General features: G+C 42.1%; 1 protein-coding gene across 1 annotated transcript in view; it reads right to left on the reverse strand.

The window, feature by feature from the left end:
- Positions 1–11330: 11330 nt before the first annotated feature.
- Positions 11331–23604, reverse strand: part of PEDS1 (plasmanylethanolamine desaturase 1) — a 35191-nt gene continuing 22917 nt past the window's right edge. Inside the window, exons 3-6 of the mRNA XM_074190053.1 lie at positions 15070–15161; positions 14096–14240; positions 12347–12559; positions 11331–11592 (exon numbers count right to left, since the gene is read on the reverse strand). Of these exons, the coding sequence (XP_074046154.1) occupies positions 11471–11592; positions 12347–12559; positions 14096–14240; positions 15070–15161 (572 nt within the window). The 3' untranslated portion in view covers positions 11331–11470. The remainder of the gene's footprint in view (positions 11593–12346; positions 12560–14095; positions 14241–15069; positions 15162–23604) is intronic.

Raw genomic sequence — 23604 nt, forward strand, 5'->3', positions numbered from 1 at the left:
CGGGGGGCCGGGGGGCGGGGGCCTGGGGAACGGGGGGCCGGGGGCGCGGGGGAGCCGGGGGGCGGGGGCCGGGGGGCGGGGGCCTGGGGAACGGGGGGCCGGGGCGCGGGGGAGCGGGGCGGGGGGCGGGGGCCCGGGGGGCGGGGCGCAGGGGAGCGGGGGCCCGGGGGGCGGGGCGCGGGCAGGGGAGCGGGGGCCCACCTGTGGTAGGGGTTAGAGGTCACGAAGATGGCGGCCCGCGGGCGCCGCATCCCCCGAGGCAGCCGCCCGAGCCGCGTCGCGGAAGGAGCCTCCCGGCCAGCCCCTCCCTCCGCCCATTCTAGTTGAAATCTCCTATTTTCAAAAATCAAGAAAAAGAAACATAAAGTGTCTACCCCGCCGCTAGGTGGCGCCGTGCATGGGGCACCGACCCTGGGGTCAGGAGCATCTGAGTTCAAATGCGCCCTCACACACTTAATGATGACCCGGCTGTGTGGCCTTGGGCAAGCCGCTTAACCCCACTGCCTTGTAAAAACTAAAAAAAAATAAAATTACCCTATAAGTATAGTCAGTATTTGCAAGAAATTTTATTTTTTTAATTAAAAGAACTTTAATAAAAGAACTTTAATTCTATGTTGTGAGCAACTTATTCAGAAAGAGAAGAAAGCGGGGGAGAGGAACAGAAGAATCCTCTGCACGGGGCAGGGACTAGAAGAATAAAACTGGCTGATGTTTTCACAAACACATTTAGGTTTTTTTGTTTTGTTTTGTTTTTTGCAAGGCAAATGGGGTTAAGCGGCTTGCCCAAGGCCACCCAGCCGGGTCATCATTAAGTGTCTGAGGCCGAACTTGAACTCAGGTGCTCCTGACTCCAGGGCCGCTGCTCTATCCACTGCGCCACCTAGCGGCCCCCTCACAAACATTTAAAATGCTACAAAGGATCAGTCTGTGGGGGAATAGCGTTTAGCGGATCATTAACTCCACTTAAGAGTTATCTGGAAAACTTTATGGAATGGATAAGTATCACCACCCCAGACCCCAGTTTCCTTCTCAACAAAATGATGAAGCGGAACTAAATCTTTGGTGCCCTTTCCGGCTTGAAATCCGACCATTGAAAGACCAAACTCATCCAAATATAACAAATAAAATATAACAAAGACCAGAAATGGCAAAAAATAACAAATCTGTGTGGGTATTTCTGAATTCATGGAATCAATGCCCTTCTGGGTTTCTAATAAGGGGGGGAAACAAAGTGGTTCTCCTTTGACATATACATTTATATATATGTTTACACATACACATTTCATTCAAATGTATATACATATGTGTGGGGAGGGAGAAAGAATCACAGAGGTTTGCACCACTCTCCTGTAGAAGGTCATGGTTCATTGTTTCACCATCTACCTTTAAACTCAAAGGCGCAGCGTTGGATCCAGGTCCCCATCAGAGATGTCCAAAACTGGACTCTGCAAGAATAAAGTATTACACATGGAACTCTGCCAGCAGGTGGCAAGGCTGCTCGGTGACAGTGCCCTCCAAAGCAAACTTGAACACATAGAATGCATGTCAGAGCAGCTGCATGAACTCCCCATAGAACCTCATGTCCTGACCACCTGGCCTGTGCTTACATGCCAGTGAGCTCTGTCCTGTTACAGGACCTACTTATGTATCTTAAAGACTTCTGGGCCTTGCCAAATGCACCACTACTACAACTTTAGGATTTCTAGACCCTTCTATCTGCCCTGCAACTGAACTCTCTTTTATATGTTGCTTCCCTCAATTCTTAATCCATGAGAAAAGGTCTGTTGTTCTTTCTATTCTTCCTTTGGGGGGGCGGTGTTTGTAAGGCAATGTAGTTAAGTGACTTGCCCAAGGTCACACAGCTAAGTAAATATTAAGTTTCTGAGGTAGCATTTGAACTCAGGTTATCCTGACCACCTTACCACCTAGCTGTCCCCCTATTCTTTCTTTAAAGAACTAAGTGAAGGGTGGATAGAGCACCAGCCCTGGAGTCAGGAGTACCTAAGTTCAAATCTGGCCTCAGACCCTTAATAATTACCTAGCTGTGTGGCCTTGGGCAAGTCACTTAAACCCATTGCCTTGCAAAAACTTAAAAAAAAAAAACTAGGTGAGAGAACAGCAGGCCTGGTGTCAAGAAAACCTGGGTTCAAATCTGGTCTCTTGCATTTATCACCTGTGTGACTCTGGACAAGTCACATAATCCTGTTTGCTTCATTTGTAAAATGAACTGGGAAAGGAAATAGCAAATCACTCCTGGATCTGCTAAGAAAACCCCAAATAAAGAGTTGGATATGATGAAAAACTGAACAAAAGAGTCCAATAAATATTCATTCAATTCTGCCTCCTCAGCATTTCTCTCACAGTCACCTCTCACTACAGTTGTCCTAGTACAGGTACTCTCAATCACCTGCATTATTATAATAGCTTCTTATTGGTCTCCCTGCATCTATCCTCTCCCCTGGCCAATCTTCTACAAAACTACCAGAGTGATCTTCCTAAAGTTCAGGACTGCCGTGCCACTTTACTGCTCTAGAATTCTTGTGACTTCTTATTCCTTCTAGAATAAAATAAAAACTTTTCTGTTTGGTATTTAAAACCCTACACAAACTATCTCTAGACCATCCTTCTAGGTTAATTACAAATAACTCCCTTTATTCACCCTACATTTCAGCCAAACTGGTCAGTCACCTCCATGTTCTTCCCCTGGCTGCCTCCATGACTGGAAAGCTCACCTTCCTCACCTCTGCCCCTTGAAAGCCCCCACTCTCTTCATAGACTGTACTACATCCTTGAAAAGGTGTTTCCTCCTTTCCCCATTGTTAGGGTTCCCCACTATACCATACTTTATTGTATATTCTCTTTTTTACTTATCCTCTAATAGCTCCTTGCTGGCATGACTAATCTCACTTGTATTTGTAGTGCCAACATTTAGCACAGTCATTAATAAACATTTATTAATTTGCCAAATGCCATTTTAAACACTGGGGATAAAAAAAAGGCAGCCCCTACCCTCAAGGAGCTTCCAATCTAATAGAAAAAAAAACAGCACACAAAAAGAAGTTGAAAAGTCAAGAGAATGGGAGAAGTTAGCCAGCTTCGGGGCATGAGGAAGAAGTCCAAGAGCAGTGCAGCCATGGGAAACAATGAGATGATTGTCCTGGCTCCCTCCTTACGTGTAAATTTTGAAGCTCATGGCTCAGCCTGCCAATCAGAGGATCCAAGACTGATAAAATGTGAGTTCCAAGGCTGATTCCTTCTTGCAGGATGATAAGATTTCCCAATGAGTAAGTTTCTGACTTACATAGTGAGTGCTTAATAAATGTGTATTGATTGGAGCTGTCCACCAGTCTAAGGAAAACGGAATTTAGTGAAATAGAATGTAATGGATGGAGATTTAAACCCAGGTTTTCAGATTCCAAATTGAGTACTCTTTTCACAACATGTTGGAGGCGAATGAGAGAATGAGAGCTCAGCTAGGGATTTGTCCAAGGATATAATCAGCTGAAATCATATAAGGGACATCCCCAAGAATTTGAGAAAGGGGCAACGAGCTAGATGAAGAAATGCCCAAAGTGAATAGTAAACTGACCTAGCCTAAAGCATGGGTAAGTTTATTTAACTGCAGACTTCACATTTATAGAAATACTCTAAGCTGTGTTGTGGGGCAGAGGGGGAAAGCCCTAGTCCCAGGCAATAGCTATAGTGGAACAGCATAGGGAAATGTAAGGGAACATGATTCTGTTCTTGTATCCAAACATAAACAGGGATTTCTATCCAGTCAGAAAGTCAGATGCTCTTTAAGATATCAGTGGGAATGTTGGAGTCTGACATGCCATCACAAATTGTGTTCATGCCTACTCCCAGAACCGGAATGTTCTTCCTTCTTGGAACTCTTAGATCCCTGCAGGGCTCAGTTCGATCATCCACATCCTTCAAGAGAACTTTCCTGATTCCCCAGTTGTTCATGTCCCGCCCTTTGCATTTATTTTGTTTATCTCTCATATTTGTTTTTTTTAAATTATTTTTTTTCTATTAACAAAATCTGTTTTTTTTTCTCCCTTCCATTGACTTCTGCCTTTGCAGTGGGTTAGGGGAAGATGGAGAGAGTGGGAGGAGTGGTGTATATGGAGAACCATTTGTAACAAGCATGTAGTCAAACGCAACAAATTCCCAACTCAACCATATTTTAAAAAATGTCTCAGTTCATCCCCTGGGTCCAACACTTTGGTCAGAAAGCAGATGATGACATGCTTCATCATGGATCTGATGATTCATATTCATTTGTTTTACATACATATGACCAGATTGTCTCAACAAATATGAGCTCCTAGAGGGCAGCTTTATGTTTTAGTGTCTCCAGCATCTTACATATAGTTACCACTCAAAAAATGCTCATGGTCACCTTTGGCTGACAGGGTTAGTGGAGACTTTCTGGAAGTTGTAGTTTGACTGGACCTTGAAAGTAGGATATGATTTCCATAGACAAAGAGAAAAATGTTCTACACAAAGCCATAGTGGTGGAAAAGCTCAGAAAATATTTTGGGAACAGTGAATATAGTTTAGGTAGAACAGAAAGTTCATAAAGAACCAGTGGGAGAGAAGCTGAAAAGGTAGAATGTGGAGGGACTGGGCTGAGGGACTAGGAAAGCAAGTCTTGGAGTCAGTAAATTGCCTTGGTCCCAACTTCCTAGCTCTATGTCTTAAATCAAGCCTGGATCTTGATCTTGATCTAGATCTGAGTCTGTCACTTTCACCTATAAAATGGAGATAGGCTACTTTCACAACCCATCTCACAGAATGGTTGTGAGGAAAGCAAAATGTGTCAATTGTAGAATGTCATATAATCATTAAGGAGGGTACTTTATGAACCATATACTGTAGACATTTTAAACTATCATTTCATATATGTTTACTGTGCCTACTTTGCAGGCAACAGAGGTCTTTGAGCAAGGAGCAAGCTTATCTGCTATCCCATAAAATGGCTCTTGAAGTATTGGTAGGACAGATTAGGAAATCAGAAGGAGAAACTGAGAGGGAGACCAGTGATGTTATTTCAATCAACATTTAATAAAATGAATATAATAGAGAATCCTGGTCTTTGAACCACAAGACCTTGGAAGAATCTTGGCTTTGAGATTTATTAGCTTTAGGACCCTAAGCAAATCAGGCTATTTTTAAATTTGCTTATCTGTAAAATGAGAATAATACCTAAGCATTCAGCAGAGACTATGAAGAAAACACTCTGTAAACATTAAAGCATTATAGGAATGTGCATTATTATCATAATTGTAGTTCTAATGAAATGTAGGAAGGGCTAGGATTAAAATGATGGGCTTTGGATTTGGGAGAGACAATTATTGCATAAGAATGAATTGGTCATCATCACTGAATGGAATAGGAGGTGGTGAGAGAAAAAGAGGAGTCCAAGAGTGAAGAACCTTTATTCCACAACCCTTTCAGAGCCTGTATTCTTGTTGAGATAAGAGCTGGTAATTAAATATTAGGAAAGCTGCTCCTGATCAAAGGATGGAAGTTAACCCTTAACCACCCAAACCCTCCCTGTGTCACCTCAATAGTATCGCAATATGCTTCATCCCCCTAGATGGCAGCACAACCACACATTTAAAATACAAGCCACCTATTTTTTTTTTTTGTTGGAATTTTCTTCTTGCATCCACCTAGAAGACTGGTACACACCTTCCTGAAGGGAGGATTGCCACATAGGAGATTCTTCATTTTTTTTTAAAAAATGGAAGTCAAAGAGAGCACACATTTTAAAATTCCTATTTTATAGAAGAGGTAACTGAAGCCCTGAAAGGGACTGACTGGTCCAAGGTCACACAATTATTTAGAAGAGTCAGGGGATGGGAACTCATGTCTCCCAAATACAGGATGACTGGCGTAGATACGAATACAATGTCCCCATCCTTGACCAATGAACAAGGTCAGGAAAACATGGGGAGAGCCCCCAAACATTTCCTAGGTTTTGTTTATAAACCACTTTCAACCAACACTGCTGCCAGAGAAATAACCTGCTCTTACTGAGCTCACCGTCTGGCAGCAAGAGGATTGATAGGATCTCCAAAAGGGATCCTCATAGCTCTGTGCTTCAAGCCCCCCACTCAATCTGGATCCAAATTCAAAGTGCACAATCACAGGAATGGTTCAAGGATGAGATTCAGAGCAGAAAGGAAATTTAAAGAACATTATTTCTAAACTGCTATTTAGTATACCAGTGGTCACTTTCATTAATATTCATTTAATATAGACCACACCCCCACCCTTTTTATCCATGTATTTGCCACAGTTCAAAACACATGTTCACAGAACTATAAAGAACAAATCTGGTCCTAAATTAAGAGATATAAAACAGTCTCCCACCCTGACAAAGGCTGGAAGTTTGTTGCATGAATTATTGCACATTGTACATCAATTTTAATGCAGATGGTTTTGATGTTTTTCCTCTTCTTTCTCTTAACATCTTGTTATAAACAAAAACAGGAATCTATTTCTTTAAATTTAAAAACTGCTGGAAAGGATGAATATAGGGGCAGCTAGGTGGTGCAGTGGATAGAGCATTGGCCCTAGAGTAAGGAGGACCTCAGTTCAAATTCAATCTGACACTTGATACTTAATTAGCTGTGTGACCTGGGCAAGTCACTTAAACCTACTGCCTCACATAAAAACAAAACAACAAAAAAGGATGGATGCTGAGAACTCTCTTGGCATGTAATTGGGGGAAAAATAAAAGCTCAATTAAAAAAGGCAAACCCTGCATTAATTTACCATCCTCCCTCACCAGAGTAGGAAAGTAGCAAACCACAGGTTCCCCTCTCAGAGAGGGAAGGTGAAGGGATTAAGTAGCAGAGGTAGATTTTGAATTCAGGTTTCACTGCACTGATCAAGCAGGCTCAGTGACGTGGGTTTCTATGTCGGCAGTACATCGTAGGGGCAAAATTGGATTTGGAGTAAACAAATCAAAATGTGCACTGTCTCTCAGGCACAGTCTTTGCTGAACCTCAGTTTTCTCATCTGGGGGGTTGGGGTGAGGGATGCTCTCCTATGGTTAGCTACGCTAAGATTCCATAATTGTGAAGCATGGGACTGGGTATTTTTTGGCTAAGATCGAATTCTGGTCCACGGTTGACCCAGACAAAGGATAACCTCTCTCCAAAGTTTAAAAGGAATGGGGCAGCCAGATATTCTTAGCACTGAAAGCAGAAGGACCTGAGTTCAAATATCCACAATACTTAACAGACACTTGAGAGCCTGGCCAAGTCAATCCTAATTTGGGGGAAGAACTGAAAGGGCCAGTTGAGACCTCTCTCCATGGTTTTGTTACCCTGAGTGTTGGTGCCTGAGAAGGGAATAGGGCTTCTTTTGTTATTCAGGTTTCCAAGATAGGACTGATATTCAATTCATCCTTGATGAGGACCATGCAGTCATATATATGATAATATGACTTGCACAATTACGTATATTATAGTGACAGTGTTGTGCAGACATCCTTCTCACTTGCCTTTTACCAGAACTACTCACTACTCCATGGCCTAATTTGATGGGAAATAGGACTTTTGGTGATGTTCTGTATGCTGGTGGAGTCCTTGGCCCCTGAGGGCAAAAATGCAGTATGTGATATCTGGAGATAAAACAGAACCTCCCAGCCTGAGGCACAATAATTTTGCAACAACAGTTAATCCAGATCTCCATGGACTAATCAGAGAAACCTTTGGAGGTGGCTAGGTGGCACAGGGGATAGAGCACTGGCTCTGGAGTCAGGAGTACCTGAGTTCAAATCCAACCTCAGACATTTAATAATCACCTGTGTGAACCTGGGCAAAGTCACTTAACCCCACTGCCTAGCAAAAAAAAAAAGTCAGTGCAACCTTTCTTCTTAGACCTTTAAACAGGACAATGTTAGCTCATCTCTCATAGGTCTTGGCTGCTCTGCTCAAGACCAAGCTCCAAGGTGGGATTAAAGAAGGAATGAAGAGAACATTTATAATTTCACCATAAAATACCAAGTTGGACAAACTACAACCCTAGGTGTTTTGGGGACACTTGTCGAGTGATGTGACCCCTTTTAAAAATGTTAGTGGGTCCCTCCTTTTCTCTTCAGATAGCCATCTCATAAGCCAGTTCCAAATTTGCCTGACCCATTTTTCTCCTGAAAGGCCTTTAGTAAATACTGACGTGCTCTGTAAGAAAGATTATTAGATTTTTATTATTCGTCTCTAGACTTGGGTAAAAGTCCTAGCTCTGCCACAAGTCAGTTTACTCTTCTGGTCCTGTTGTCACTTGTAAGATGGTGATGACTTTACTTTTATCATAGCAAGAACTCAGGCCCCCAGGTTTCTCCATTTCAGTTTATGTGACCCAGACAAGTCACTTCACCTCATTATCCAGACTTGCAGATAGAACAGATGGATTATAAGAAATCAATTCTAGCTATGATCTATCTTATGGGGTTGAATGGAAAAAATCTCTTTGTGAATTTTGAAACAGTATTAGAAATGTGATTTCATGTTTAGTCCTCACACTGATTTCACATTTTGTGGAACTTTTATTTACCACCATAATTCATCTCTATCCTGTACATGCTGAAATTCACCTTGCAAAAACTTTTTTTAAAAAATTCCACCCTTTTCTTCAGTGGCCCTGTCTAAATTTGGTAGCCATGGTAAATTCTTTTTCTTTGTAGAGATGGTCAGAGGATATACAAGGTCCATACTGTTGTGAAAGGTTGGGAATTTACCACGGAATGAGGAAATTATTTCCTATCAGCTACCTGGCTGCTCTTCCTTACATCCTTCCTGCACATCCTAGACCCCTCTCACAGAGAGTAATACTATGTTCAGCTCAGGATGCTATAGGGGAATTCCTGGTTAGATTGGCCAGGCTGCCCTCTGACATCTCCTAGCTCTTCTATCCTGCTCTCAAAAGCTATCATTGACCCTGTTTTCTTCTGCCTTAATACTAGTCTCTATCCCAACTACTGATAGCAGATACAGTGACTTTAATAGATCTTTCATACATGCTGTCCTTACCTCAAGCAAATAACATCTGGTGAGGCTCTCACTTTCTTGTTCCAAATCTGACACCAGTGGCATAATTCTAAGGAAGCCACCAATGCCACAACAAGCTCCTCGGTATGATACATAAATCCCAGATAAAAATACATGGTTACTAGATTCCTCTTGAATGCCTCCAATGTTAGAAACTAAGGCAGCCCATTCCAAAGTTGGTTAGAAAATTCTTAATTTAGGAAAATTTTTAGGATTGTAAATTTGTAATTGCAGAGCAGTCATATTCTTGTATTCACTTAGCCATACTTTATCTTTGTAATTTATACCCATAGTTTAATTCTATACATATTTAAATCTAATTCTTTTTTTGTCACAACAGCCCTGATATTAAAAACTGATTCAGTCCTCCCTAAATCTCTTTCCCATACCTGGTTTCTTGTCTGATATAGCAGGCTATTTCTAATCTTTTTTCCATCCTATATGTCATATTCTTAAATATGTTCCAGATATGTCGATATTGCTAATGTAAATGTGACATCTAGAATTAAACACCATCCTGCAGATGTGGTCTGATACTGGAACTATCACTTCTATTGCTTTTACATTCTAATCATTTACAGCATTTCAGAATAGGGAGGGATGTAAGAAGTCATCACGTCTCATGACAATGAATCATCCATTTACAATCTCTGATTGGACTGAACACTTGAAATGATGGAGCACTCCCTTTCTAGAATGTGTTCCTTTACTGGACGTTGCTCTAAATAAATAATTGTCTCACATGGAGTCAAAAGTGACTCTCCAATTCTAATAGTTCAGCCCAAGATTTAATTAGGATTTCTCCTGGCCACATTAAGCTGTAGTTTCATACTGAGTTTTTGTTAGTCATCTCAAATCCCATATTGAATGACTTTTCATGCTGATTGCTATGATGGGTGGAGTCAGGGAGTACTAGCTTTCTGACCAATGCTTTGCATACAGTAATTGCTCAATAAATGTGTGTCCATAGAAGGAAATTTATCTATTTTTTTATACATTATAATAAGCTCCAATACCTAAGAGGAAGAAGGATCACCTTAACTGATCAAACTTTTGAAGCAAGTATGCCCTAGAGTTATGAAGACCCTAGAGTAGAGACAACAGAACCCATTATCCTTGTCAATATCCTGGCTGGACGGGTTGAGGCCTTAGTCCTGGAGGGCCAGAGAATAATTTAACAATCCCCAATCTAAAAACATCAAGTGCCAAACAAAGTTAGTATTCTCGGCTGCTTTGTTATAAATATATTATATACATTCAAAACATCACCGTAAAATATTATTCCATGTTACAGAAAAGATATTAAGGCTTTATATTATTTACATTAAACAAGCAAGCACCTTAAAAAAAAACAACACTCTCCTCTCTTGACAACCCTTCTCCAAAAGGGCTATCATTTCCCTCCCATCCAGTCATCAACCTAGCTCATGGCTCTTACATTGCAAAGAAACCTCTCTAGCACCAGCTGAATTATCACCTTTTGATGAAAAGGGAAATGACCGGCTCAAGCCTGCTCCTGGGGGGGGGGGGGTTTAGGGAGGTGAGGCTCCTAAACTGAGATGGGAGTCAGGTGGCCAGTTACATATTGATCTCCCTCAGTCTTGGCAGAGGGGAAGACCAGCCTGGCCAGAGAAGCTTGTCCCACTGCTTCCTAGGCCCCCTAGGAGAGGTCAGCCAGCCCAGCAGGTACCCTCTACAACCAAGGGCACAAAGGAGACACTGGTGAATGGACCATTAAGTGCATGAAGAGCTGACTGTGGGGTGGGCTCTTTTGGCTCCATGGCTGTTTTCATGCAGGGCAGCCTTGAGGAACTGCATTCAAAATAAAAGCTAAGGACCCTAATGGATCAGAGTCAAAGTCATGATAACCACCTTCTTGCTCTTCTCCCTTTCTCCATCTGGCCCCAGGCTCAACTAGGCGGTGCAGAAACATGGTGACAATGTCAACCAGCCCCTGTGTTTTTCCTTCCTTCTCCACAAGCTCCCTTAGTTTCCATGAGGTGCTTCTTTGAGGAGGGGGCCACCCTGCTCTGAAAAATGAAGGGCACCCCCAGGATAATGGCCAGCAGGTACAGAGGCACTGCCCCACCTTGCCCTCCCTTCCCCCTCCTCCACATTAATCGGTTACATGTCAAGTAGCATTTTTTGCTTCAAAGGAGAGAAGTCGTTGGTGCTGCCCATCTACTGAGCAGGTCTCCAAGTAATTTCACTTCAAGTCTGGCACTTGGCGGATGGGACATGTCTGTGTGTGTGTGTGTGTGTGAATGTGAGCTTGAGCGTGAGTGTGAACATGAGTCTGTGTGTGTGTGTGTGTGTGTGTGTGTGTGTAAAACTGAGAGAGAGAGAGAGACGTTGTTTGGAAAGGTTGGCAACAAGGTTAGAGCTCATAAGAAAGCTGTTGGGGACTACTTTATCTTCTGGGCCCATTTCATATCATCTGCTCTGGGCTTTTCTCCAGTTAGTCCTTGGATGATATCCTCTAACCGTCTCCAGAATCCAATCTTCTCCAAGGGGTAATTGAGCCAGCCTGAATGATGTCATGAAAGAGAAGAAATAGGGAAACCTGGATTATTTTCTTGAGTTACTCTGGAAGAAAATCAGCTCTAATGAAAATCTAATCTTCTGAAAAGGAGGGGAGGGCATATTCAAATCACTGACCAGGTGGGTCAGCTACCTGAGCCCCAAGAAAGGATACTGGCTCTTCAAAGTCCTACCCCTGAGAAGGAGGTTTCCTTTCCAGGTCATCTCACATGGTCTCTGCTAAAAGTAATGCCAAAAATTTCTGAAGCTCAAACCTCTTAGCTTTCCACATTCTGAGAGGCAGCATGATGGAATGGTTGGAGATTTCACCAAATCAAAGAACACAGATCAGAGAGACTTTAAAATGACCAATGGATTAATCTGGTCCCAACCTATCTCCTACTATGTTACTACTGAAATTCCCCTCTGGGTCAAACTGATCTCCTCACTGTCTCTGAATATATCTCAGGTTCTTCCATCTCAGCAGCTTGGATTATACTGTTCCAATCACCTGGAGTACCTTCAATCCCTTCCTATCCAATCTTGACTATCCTTCTAGGCCAAAGGGAGTCTCCCCTTCTTCCAATCCCAAGCTTCTCTTACTCCTTTCAGTTCCTACAGCCATTAACAAGTATTTCTCATCTAGTAACACAGAGTGCCTGGTCTTTTCACTGGTTTCTGTCCTCTCTGCCTCACAAACTTAGGAGCCCCCAAGAGCAGGGGCTCTGTTTAACTTTCCAGTGTCTAACCCAACAGCTCACCTGTGGTGATACAGAAGTAGGTCTCATGGGGGGACACATGGTGGATTCGGTGGTGCTTTCTGGGTAAGATGATGTGCCAGTCTTGGAGGAGAGTGACCCATTGGGGAAGTCCAACATAGGTGTGAGACCATTTATGAATTTGATTGGTGAAGGTCCCAAAGATGATGAGACAGAAGACAAAACACTCCCAGGGATACAGCTGATAAAGTTCATCTGTGGGAGGAGAAAAGAGACACTGATATCATGCTAATTAGAAAGCTCCAATCCAAGATTCCAATAACAGCTGTAAATCACTACCTGTATGACCTTGGGCACAACTTAAACTCATCATGCCTGGCTCCACCCCCCCCCCACTACATAAAGGGAGGGGACTAAAGGATTATATTTTCTCTAATAGTTAGAGTTTACTATGATCTTACCTCTCCTCTCCAACTCCTGCTATACTGATAGTGATCAAAAGTATTTTAAGAGACCTAGCTCAGGGAGGTGTTGTTACATCACTACCCTTTATTCAAGCTTAGAACTTGCCCAAAATAAGGTCAGGTTTGAATGGCCCTTGAAGAAAAGAAGATCCAATGTCATTGATTTCTTGGCCATGTGTGGAAGAATTCTTCCCTAGGCTGGCAGTTCTTCCTTAGAGCTAACTTGGAAGCCCTCTTGATGTTCCTCATTTCATAATTACTTACTCCCCCTCCCCCACTCCCGGCAGGAAGTAGACAGGAAGGCAGCTATGCTCATTATGACTTACAGGGTATCACAGGATTTAGAGCTAGAAGGAGCCTTAAGAGATTCATGCTATGGGGAGGAGACTAAAGTCTAAGAAAAGGCAAAAGACTTTTACTATCATTAAGGAAATTCAATCTAATAAAATATGTATTAAATGCCTGTATGTATAAGGGACTGTGCTGCCTACTGAAGAAAGATAGCCTTTCATACAAGGGAGTGTGCATTCTGTATGTGAGAAAAGGGGGTAAGGGATGATGATTAACACACATACACACACACACACACACACACAACCACCATACATTGATTCATTGTCTCATTTGAATTCTATGAGGAAACTTCTGGAAGTATAACCCTCAGTTCTGTAGAAACCGAGATTCAATGTCCCAGTGTGCCCAGGGTCACAACACTAGAACATGTCAGAGACGGCAATCTGAGCCCAGGACATTCTTAACTTCATCCAGTGCTCTTTTCCCTTCACCATGTTGATTTTGTCTCATAGACAGAAAGTTGTAGGGGCAGGTTTTAAATCCCAAGACTTTCCCTCAAGCACCATGGTCACCTAGTATGTCCTCTCTGCTCTCTTCCCGTTATTCACCTTGCCAAGGGGAGTCACCCCCAACACTGGGTGACTAGGGTTTTGTGAGTAATCAGTAGGGGTGGGCAAGGAGGAAGTGTGTTTGAGATCTCTTCTCAACACCCTGACTTAGGGACACTCCACTTCACCATCATGGGGATGTACACTATTGGAGCATAATGCTCATGTGCTACCTGGGGATAAAGCCAAGAAGAATGTTTGAGATTAGGAACAATGAAGACATAATCTGCCCTGGGATAACCTTGGGTCTTTGCCTCCTTCTCCATGCTGCTCACCCTCCCCACCTCCCATCTGCTCTAGTTACCAGAAATTCAATTTGAGATGTTCCTCATCCTTCAAGGATTACTTTTCCTCTCTTATTCCCAATATTCTTTCCACCTTACCCCGATGCTGATTAAGTCTGTGTGTGCCCTCACCCTCCTCACCAGAGCTTAGGGTGTTGAACTTGTAGGCCATGTTCACCAGGGGCAGCAGCGTCACTAGGCAGTTGTCTCCATTGGTCTCAACAAAATCATGCCGAGTGATGGCTGTGGGGTCAATATGGTGCTCCCGGAAGGGCCGGATAAAAGCCTGAGAGAAGGGATAAGACAGCCTCTAAGCACCTCCTAATGATCCAGGGTGAGGCATCCCCAGCCTCAGCAGAACCCAAGCAACTTTGTTGCTACCCTCTCCATTTGTGGATTTTCAGTGAGTCTATCAGCTGGGATTCCTTAGCCCCTTCCTCCCACTGCCACCACAGATTGGGCCATTTCCCTTGCTTAGAATGTCCTCCCATCACTCAAATCCTGGCCAGAATTCAAGGTTGAGCTCCACATGAACACCTGCCTGATTAGTCTAACTCACATTTTCTTCTTCTGAATGCCTAAACCACCAAACACCACTTGTCATTTGAATCTACATAGGCTGGAGTTTTTCTCTAATGGATTCTTAATGGTTCCAAAATCAGGGATTATGGCTCATACTTCTTGGTGTCTCTGACAAGGCTGGACAATAAGAAGAGTTCAATAAATACCTATGGCATAGAGCCAGGTGCCCTCCAGGGGAGAAAGAACATGAAAGTTTTATCCAGATTTCAATCTCTAGGAGCCACAAGCTGCTGCCTGTGGTTACAAGGACTGCTCTGCCCTGACCTCACTAACTGGTGGACAGAACAGACTTGCCCTGCAGTGCGGTCAACTGGAAAGCCGGGGAGGCCTCTGGCACATTTGCCTTCTTTAAACAGGGAGAGAATCTCCACTATCCAGTCTGCTAGTGAATCAGCATAGCCCTGGGCTAGATATTATAGGATAGCCAAAGAGGAGACATAGTCCCAAGCCTTAAGGAGGTCAGGGCCTCAATTTTCTTAAGAAATTAGCCGAGGATAGTGGCATCCAGGAGGCAATCATTCAAGAATACAAACCTTTCCCACCACGGGTAGTTCCACAGAGCCCCAGGTATCGGCCCCCCAGTGCACCAGCCCCGACAGGAAGTCAGCAATGAGGGCCCCTGCAACTGAGAAAAAGAGAGGAGGGAGTGAGGACTCTGGAAAGAGCAGGACTCCTATTTGGAATTCTGGAGCTATTTCCTTAATCCCCAAATCTAAGATCTATTACTGAAGTCCGTCCCTCAAACATTCTGCTGTCTCCCTTAACCTGTGTTCACCCAGGGATCTCAACAAGTGCCTATACATTTCTACCCAGCTCCATTCCATGCCACAGGGAGTCAATTATGGAAGGGAAAGTATACTGGCATTAGAGTCAGAGAATCCTGGTTCTGTCACTTACTATCTGCGTAACCCTAGACAAATCTCCTCATCTTCCTGGGCCTCAGTTTCCTCACCCGGAAAATGAGGGGATTCACCTTATTATCTCTGTGGTTCCTTCCAGCTCTATATATAGTCCTGTGACTCTTAGAACTCCTTATAACAATAACAAGGCCTGTGTCAACCTCAGGTCTGGCAGATGTGAGTCTGTTTCTCCAACAATATGCCAGAACAGCTCTCTGATGTTGTCCTGGTTTCCTGTGTTAGCATCTTGGACCAATGCCACTCCCTCTCTGGGCATTGGCTTCCTAGACATAATCAATTATGAAGCCCTGAGTCCAGGAGGAAGAGTAAGTTGACCCTTGGACTGCTCCTCTCATTTTGTACAATACCTCTGCTATCTCTAGAATAAGGACCACTTGGGGACAAGGGGGTACTTGAAATAATCTATTTGGGTTCACACTCCCCAAAATAAGGCTTTCTTAGGAAGAGTATTGTAATTGTTAAGAGTCAGAAGTCTTCATGAGACACCAGGCAATGCTGGGCAAGTCAACTAAGCTCTGTGAGCTTCAGTTTGCTCATCTGTGAAGTGGGAATTTAGCATGCTCCCTACCTATATCACAAGGTTATTGTAAGCAAAGCATTAAAGCACTAGAGAAATGTGAATTATTATTATATACTCTCAGAGACCATCACACAGCAGCCCCAGAAAGTCAATCTACTGAACAGTTCAGTGGTGACCATCATGAAGCTTCAGGCTTGAGGAAGTACTGTCCAGAGGGAAAGTCCAGGCTTTGATCCCTGAATTTTTCACTGTTTAACTCTCTAGCTTTGACTGGATCTCTTAAACACCTCGGGCGAGGTGTGTTAAGGAGTAGATGGTTATCAGGGCCAGCTGAGGACAATCAGTCCAGGATCATCTATGTGTGTAGGACCAGTGAGAAAGACAGAAGACTAACAGTCCAGTCCCCCCCCACCCACAGAGGATACAATCCAAGAAAGTCAGGGGGAGACAACACAACGAAGGCAGTACCATTAAAATGCTGTTGGCTATATATATGGAGAGCTGACTCCGCTCCTTTCTAAGCTGTGCAACCTTGGGCAATGCAGGCACTATGCATATTTCCTCATCTGTGGGAGGGATACCTACTATTTTTCTCTGCTCTATTTAGGTAAATTTATTTACTCGTTTTTCCAAATACAAGTAAAAAGTTTTCCATGATCAATTTTGTAAGATTTTGAAATTCACCATTTCTCCTCTTCCCTCCCCTCAACAGAGTAATCTAATATAGATTATCCACACTACTATTTGCATTGCTTCCTTCACTTGGCTGTGGTGAGGGTCAAATGAGCAAAGCACTTAAAACAAGCTTTAAAGTGAGCTAGCCCTCTTAGCATTACTATTGTGAGTGCTTTAGCTATTTGTGAGCTGTCAGGCCGAGCCTGAGACAGAGCAGGGAGCTGCTGCATCCCTCACAACTGCTTAGATCTGCTCTTTCAGTCTCCCGGGTCGGGCCCTTCCTTAGCATATAGGGATGGCTCATTCCACACTCTCCTTAAATGGGCAGACTGGGCTTCTGGGGCAGCTCATGGCCCGGAGGCCTGCCCTTCGATAGGATGCCCTCCCTGCACCCAACTGTAGCTGTCCTCTACCCAAGCGGAACTTGGAGTCAGCTGCTGCTTTGGGGGCTGTGGCCAGGAAATCCTGCCTCTGGTGGCCTGGGGCTGCCCCTCTGTGTGCCGAGCCAGTGGGCGGGAACAGTGGGCTCTGGTTTCACTCGCAGCCTTCTTGGGCTGCAAGGTGGAAAGGGGAGGAGAAAGAGAAGAGTTTGGACAGTCCCAGCCAGTAAGCTGGCTTGCGGCACCATGTAACCTGGGGCCCGGGGGGGGCTGTAGGTATCCAGGGTGGATATAGAAACAAGACTTTAGGGTGTGTCCTCTTGCTCCTTCATGCGTGAATACTTGTGTGTAACCACCAAGGGTGTGGGCCTAGCCAGGAGGTAGGCTAGTCCCCGAGGGTGAGGCCCAGGATCCAGGGAGTATGTGCCTTCAACATAAGCTTTTGAGAGGGATCTGATACTGGGGGTACTATATTCCCACTCACCCTCTTGAGGTGGGAGAACTCAGATCTTTTGCTACTAAAACCCACTGATATATTCAGTTTCCTTACCTGAGAGGTGAGGGGGACTAGGCACTAAATAAATAATAAACTTAGATTGGAAAAAAAAATTGCACTTTCATTTTCACTAACCTCTAACGTTCAACATGAATGCAGGCAACAAACATTCTTCTGGGAAGGGGTCGACTGGTTATTTACCAGATTGCCACAGGGTTCAAGGTCCCTTCCAGTGACAAGGTTTTGCTCTTCTTTGCATAGGAAGTGGAGTTATTTTCATACAGGTTTCACACATTTTATACAGATAATATGGGCATACAAGAAGAATATTACAGATAATGTCCAGTTCCCCCATTAGTCCCTTCTCTTCCAAGTATTTGAGCCAATGAAGAGCCTATTTTCAAGAGAGAGGAGATGATAAAATCTCTAGCACCATCCACCCTTACCATCGCACATCTCTGGTAATATTACTCTGACAACTAATACCCTATAGACCCAGCTATTAAAGGCCACAAAAGACAACCACCTTTGGAAATCAGTCTTGTCTTGGAAATACCCTGGCACCACAAGGTCAGAAAATGTCGGTGCTGGGAGGGAACTACACCCTGAATCAAGAATCACTTTCAAGGGTGGCTAGGTGGCACAGTGGATAGAGCACCAGCCCTGGAGTCAGGAGTACCTGGGTTCAAATCCGACCTCAGACACAGACACCTAGCTGTGTGGCCTTGGGCAAGCCACTTAATCGCATTTGCCTTGCAAAAACCTTAAAAAAAAATCACTTTTAGTCTCCTTGACAAGTGGTTAGCTAGCACTCATGGGGGAGAGGTATGTTGTAATGAAAGATGTGTTACCCTCAGTCTGGCATTCTCAGTTTGAGTCTGCACTCCAATGAATGTGCTCTTGTCCTTAGAGATATGGCTGCATTGTAGTGAGAGTTGTGACTGATACTTCTATATCAACACATACCAACCCTTACAATACTAGCCTCCTCTTAGGACATCTATCAATACCCAAAGATATTCAGATGTATCAATCAAACAAGCTCTCCTAAGTACTTCTCACTGATTTAGGGAAAATTGGGGGGGGGGAGGAACCAATTGGGTTTAAGTGACTTGCCAGGGTCACACAGCTAGTAAGTGCCAAGTGTCTGAAGCCACAATTTGAACTTGGGTCCTCCAGGGCCAGTGCTCTATTCACTCTATTCATTGATCTTTGATCTCACCTTATGACTCATTCTGCTTTTCTAAGATAATGACCTATGAATCTCCCCATCCTAGGAGGTGATATCTTTTTTAATATCTTTTTTTTATTCCAATTTAAAATCTGAACCTCTAATTTCAGTTATGGATATAGGAAATTACTGGTGAGAAAATTATTATCCCTCATGCAGAGGGGTAACTTTTCTTTAACTTAAGACATACTGAGTGAGTTATGTGTGAGTATGTTAGTTCCACTGTATGTGTGAGTCATGGTTTTGGAGAGATAGGTGCTATTTAAGAGTATGTTTGTTCATGTCTATAAAATGGGATCAATAATGCTTTCTACTTCACAGGATTGTAAACTTACAGTCTTAAAGAACTATGTAAATGTGAACTATTATCATGAGCTATTTGACCTTAGGCAAATTTCTTCTCTGGGTAAAATGATAGTATTAATTTTCCCTTCGGATTCTCAATGTTACAATTCTATTTTTTAAAAAAAGAAAACATTTTTTAAATACCATATACAGTGTGTGAACTGTTTTTTTTGATATACATAGGTTTTGCAATATGACCTGCTCACCTCCTTTTCTGATCATACACATCCTGGATGGTAGCTGTATTTTTTAATCATTGTACCTGTAAATCATCACTAGTAACTGTTTACAGCTATCACATTTCTCTCCTTTGCCCTTTGGGCCATTGGAAATTCTGACCATCTCTAATAAAGGACCAATTTAAACCACCTGTCAAAGTAAAATAAAAAAAAAGGTATACCAGTACAGAAAGAAGCAGATTTATTTTGAGTAGCAGTGGAAGACATAATGAGACCCTTTGGAGGGGTTGGGAATGGGGAGAGAAGGAATCATAATTTGGCTCAAAAATATGACAAAGTTTTAAATAATTTGATGTCCACCCATAATATGGAATCCTCACTGGGTGTGTTCAGGCAGAAGGTGAATGAAAGAACCTCTAGGATTCTTGGATTTCTTAAAGTGTATATTTCTGTGAAATACTTGTGGAACTGAACAGACAGATAATGCGTGTTGTGCTCAGAGGAATCCTCTGAGACCCAAGTCTCAGTTTACTCAAAAGCCGTTTTTACAAGTTTCATGCAAGGGACGGCTAGGTGGCACAGTGTATAGAGCACCTGCCCTGGAGTCAGGAGTATCTGAGTTCAAATCTGGTCTCAGACACTTAATAATGACCTAGCTGTGTGGCCTTGGGCAAGCCACTTAACCCCAATTTGCCTTGCAAAAACCTTAAAAAGAAAATAAGTTTCGTGCAAAAGTCCTTCTTTTGCCTGTCAGGCATTATAAGACTTATTTCAAAGATGAGAAACACTAAAGAACTAACAACACTGAATGTTGAGTATTTTGCCTACGGTCATACAGACAAGTTTCTCTCTTGAACTCACTATCAGCACCCCAGTTTAGTGGTTGGGGCAAAGATCATACTGTCTTAGACAACAGAAGTCCCTGAAGATAGGTATTATGTGTGGTAGCAGGACCAAGAGGTGGCACATTTAGGGTACAACCATGGCTTTAGAACAACTGGCATCATTGGTAGCTCCCCTCGTTTGAAAAAATGATTTGTGCATGTAGGTGTGAAGAAGCCTAGAGTGACTGTCACACTGGGGAGGAAACCTATCAGGTAAGGGGGAAGTGTGGACATCATACTCATGGGGATTAGGGAGGGGTATGTGCTAAGCTGTGGACTGGCCTTGGACCTGTTTCCCATGAAAACAACAACAGATAACAGATATCCTACTTCCATAGTATTTGATATTAATCCCAGTTTCTTTGGCCTCCTGACCCTATTTCTATTGGTAATCAGCAGAATACTGTAGTTAGCATAGAGGTTGTTATACACATCTCTAAAATACTTCAGATTACAGTCATTTCCTTGACAGAAAACCAGAACAAACTACCACATAGCACCCCCCTCCCCCCCAGTAGTTTGGGTGGCTAAGGTGTGAGGGGTTTTGACTCCATATATCCCTACAGGTCACCATTCACAGTCTTCAGTCAAACCACAAAGTAGAAGCCCAGGGGACTCAGCCTCAGAAGTAGAATGCCAACAAATAACTCAGTGAAAAGTAGAAAACAAAATAAAACTGGATTTGTAGTTAGAAAACTTGAGTTCAAATCTTGGCTATGTCAACAACTTACTACGTGGCCTTGAATAAATGTCTTGGTTTTCTTCTCCTCTATAAAAAAAAGTGGTTTTTGGACCAAGTGATTTCAAAGCTGAGCCTTAAATTCTAAGATTCTAAGACTGGTTACCTGGAAGCTCAAATAAATGTTAAATGCAATTTGTTTAGAAGAGGGAGTTGGGGGTTCAGGAAAACCAATATCACTGGTTTGTTCAAATGTCTTCACAATATACCTGGCTACAGATAATAATGAAAAAAAATGTCTTTACAATAATTTTATATTTAAAATGGAAGCATATCAATAAATACTTTAAGATGTTCTCTTTGATATATATTACTTCATTTAATTTTTCACTACATCTCTACTAGTAGGGATCACTTCTATTTTATAGGTTAAAAGACTTTGCTCTCAGATATCAAATTTGGAGAAAGATTCAAATTCAGATCTCTAACTCTGGCTAACCCATCATACCATACTGTTTTAAAGTAAGAAAGTTGGAAATGATCTTTCATCTGATTCAATTCCATTTGACAAATATAAATTTTGCAACTGAGATAATCTAGTGGACTGCTTTACAGCAGGGAGCAAGGGTGACACCCCCAAGGCTACAAAGTGAACTAATGGCAGATCCTTCCCTGCCAGAGCGGGATACTCTTGAGGTAGAACATCTGTACAAATACCTAAGGTCTATTTAGAAACGTGGAATCCAGGGGCTGCATCAGAACCTGGAAACAGGAAGCAGTAGGGCTAGGGGACCAAAATCCAATTAATAAGTATTGATGGTGGGAAAGGGTCCAGCTCAGGTCTTTTCTTCATGAAGCCCTGGGCATAAAGGTTTCTTCTTCCTTTGAGTATTTGTGCTTTACCTCCTTAATTAGATTATGATCTATTTTGCTCTGTTTTTGTCTTTGTATCTCTAGTGCTGAGTACAACGGATAACCCATGTTGCTGTTTAGTCATGTGGGTCTGACTCTTCGTGACTTCTTGGCAAATTTACTGAAGTGGTTTTCTCATTTCCTTTTCCAGTATGTCCCCAAGTTGAGAAAATGAGGCAAATAAGGATATAAAATGACTTGCTCAGGATCACATAGCTTCACTTCATTTTGTTTGTTTCCTTATCCATAAAATGGAGCTATTAAATAATAGTGGCAATCTCAATGGGTTGTGAGAATTAAATGAGTTACTCTATGTAAAGTGCCATGTAAAATTGTTGTTTTTGTTATTTATTAGTTATCTAATATCCAGTCTCTGAAATAAAAATTCTCTCCAGGATCCCTAGTAGGTGTCCCTTCAGTCTTCATTTGAACAGAGAATCTCATTTCTTCTTCTTTCCTCATCTTAGCTTAGCTACTCTGATGAAGATAATGAACCTGGTCACTTTCCAAAGGCCTCATGATGAAAAAATGTTGTTCACTTCCACAGAGAGAACTGATAAACAGTTCTGAATGTAAACCAAAGTACAACTTTCTAAAAATTATTTTTCTTGGTTTCTTTTGAAATGTGGTTAATATGGAAATATATTTTACATAACTTCATATATATAATTGATATAAAACTGCTTGCTTTCTCAAGGAGGAAGATAATTTGGAACTTTTTAAAAGTCTTTTTTAAAAGTCTTAGCTAAAGAACTGGAAATCAAGAAGATGCACATAAATTGGAAAATAGCAGTGATTCAGAAAATCTGAAAAGACTAATGAGCTGATACAAAATGAAGTGAACAGAACCAGGAGAACAGTGTATGCAATAACATCAACACTGAGAGATGAAGAACTGTGAATGGCTTAGCAATGATAACCCAAAGAACTTCTGATGAAGCATGCTATCTCCTTCAGAGAAAGAATTGATTCTATCTGAAAACAGAACAAAGAATGCTATTTTTCACTTTCTTTAATTCTTTTTTTAAAGAGACTTCTTGTTCAAAATGAGTAATATGGAAATGTTTGCACATGTATTGGATTGCTTACTATCTCAGGGAAGAAAGGGAGGGAGGGATTTGGAATTTAAATTTAATTTGGAATTCAAAACTTCAAAAAGTTTAAAAATTGTTTTAACATAGAAATGAGGAAAATATATTATTATTTTATCTTATGTGTTTGGACTGCCTACTTTCTAATCTTTCTAAACTATAGTATTTAAAAAACAATCAAAATGAATTAATGAAACAAAAACATTAACAAGTAAAATAATATAAACAATGACATCTAAAATCTTTTCCCTGCTTCCTCTAAATCTAAAGTGGTTGTGAGTTGAGCTAGAGAATTTTAATCGAAAAGGCACTGAACTCAGAATCAAAATACTAATTCAAGTTCTAGCTGTGTGACCATGAACAAATTCTGCCATCTCTCCTTATATCATTATCATACCCATTTTAGAGTTCTCTCATCTGTAAAATGGGGGTGGATAATAATATAAACACTACCTTCTTTCCAGGGCTTTTAAGGCTCCAAGGCAGCCTAAACTTAAAAGCAAATAGAAATTTGAGCTCTCCTAACACTCTCGTTCCTGCTTTCTATTTCTACTTTCCAAAAGCTTTACCTCCCCAGACTTTCCTTCAGAGTCCTTCTTTGAAATGTGGCTCTGACACCATTTCCTACATGTGGTCTTTCCTGATCTCTTTAATGATCCTCTACTAAACTATTTTGTATGATAATAATAATTTTGTCCTTCATTCTTGAAGAGGGCCATGACAAGCATCACAAGTGAACTGGATTTGAGTGAGGAG

Source organism: Macrotis lagotis, chromosome 1 (assembly GCF_037893015.1).
Source record: "Macrotis lagotis isolate mMagLag1 chromosome 1, bilby.v1.9.chrom.fasta, whole genome shotgun sequence".
Taxonomy (NCBI): domain Eukaryota; kingdom Metazoa; phylum Chordata; class Mammalia; order Peramelemorphia; family Peramelidae; genus Macrotis; species Macrotis lagotis.